General features: G+C 50.7%; 1 protein-coding gene across 1 annotated transcript in view; it reads left to right on the forward strand.

The window, feature by feature from the left end:
* The window catches only part of LOC104527309 (histone H2A.J), a 391-nt gene extending 155 nt beyond the window's left edge, over positions 1-236 (forward strand). The window contains 1 exon segment of the mRNA XM_029085702.1: positions 1-236. This exon segment is cut by the window's left edge and continues 61 nt beyond it. Coding sequence (XP_028941535.1) covers positions 1-236 — 236 coding nt within the window.
* The last annotated feature ends 767 nt before the right edge of the window (positions 237-1,003 follow it).

Genomic DNA, 1,003 nt, shown 5'->3' on the forward strand with positions numbered 1-1,003 from the left:
TAGCCGCTGTCATGGAATATTTGACAGCGGAGATCCTGGAGCTGGCGGGTAACGCCGCTCGGGATAATAAGAAGACACGGATCATTCCCCGTCACCTCCAGTTGGCCGTTCGGAACGATGAGGAGCTCAATAAACTGCTGGGTGGTGTTACCATTGCCCAAGGTGGGGTCCTGCCCAACATCCAGGCGGTGCTGCTGCCCAAGAAGAGCGAGAGCCACAAGGCCAAGGGCAAGTGAAGCAGCGGGGGATGAGCCTTGAGGCTTTTTAGCACTTTAAGGTTAATTCTTAGTTTGTTTTAATAAACCCAAAGGCTCTTTTCAGAGCCACCCACCGCTTCAGGAAAAGGGCTGGAGGAGCGGGGTGAACACTAATGAGTTAATGAATTAAATCATCACTTAAATCATTATTTAAAGTGTTTCTGGAGTAGGAATATGCTCAGAGAAACGGTAACAACTCCCACCGTGGGGTAAAGTATCGTCACCCTAAAACTCATTAAATAGCCCCAAAAGCAGCACCCAGTAAAAATAAAACCCAAAGGAAGAGCATCAATTTCAACACCTTGAGCGAACCGGCGCCGCTTGTCCTTATGCAAATGAAGGCTCCAATCCGCGCTCGCCCATTGGCTGAAACATCCCGGGGGAGCGGCGCGGACCATGCCACCTACAGCGGCTCCAAAACCCGCGCGCTGATTGGCCGTTAAGTGATTCACTCAGCCAATAGCCGCAGGCCGTTTGGATTCTTCCTATTTCCAAAAAAAAGGTGCAGCAGCGGCGGCAAATCTCACTGCAGGGAGCCGCGAAATGCGAATAAATCGACTCAATATTTACACCATCCAAAGCCAGAAAAATACACGTTTCACTCCATCTCTGCTCCAAGAAAAATATTATACAAAGAGTTCCTCGTGGCCAGGAAGGCAAACGGCATCCTGGGGTGCATTAGAAGGGGGGTGGTTAGTAGGTCGAGAGAGGTTCTCCTCCCCCTCTACTCTGCCCTGGTGAGGCCG

This window comes from Antrostomus carolinensis, unplaced genomic scaffold, assembly GCF_000700745.2.
Source record: "Antrostomus carolinensis isolate BGI_N321 unplaced genomic scaffold, ASM70074v2 scaffold36036, whole genome shotgun sequence".
NCBI lineage: Eukaryota > Metazoa > Chordata > Aves > Caprimulgiformes > Caprimulgidae > Antrostomus > Antrostomus carolinensis.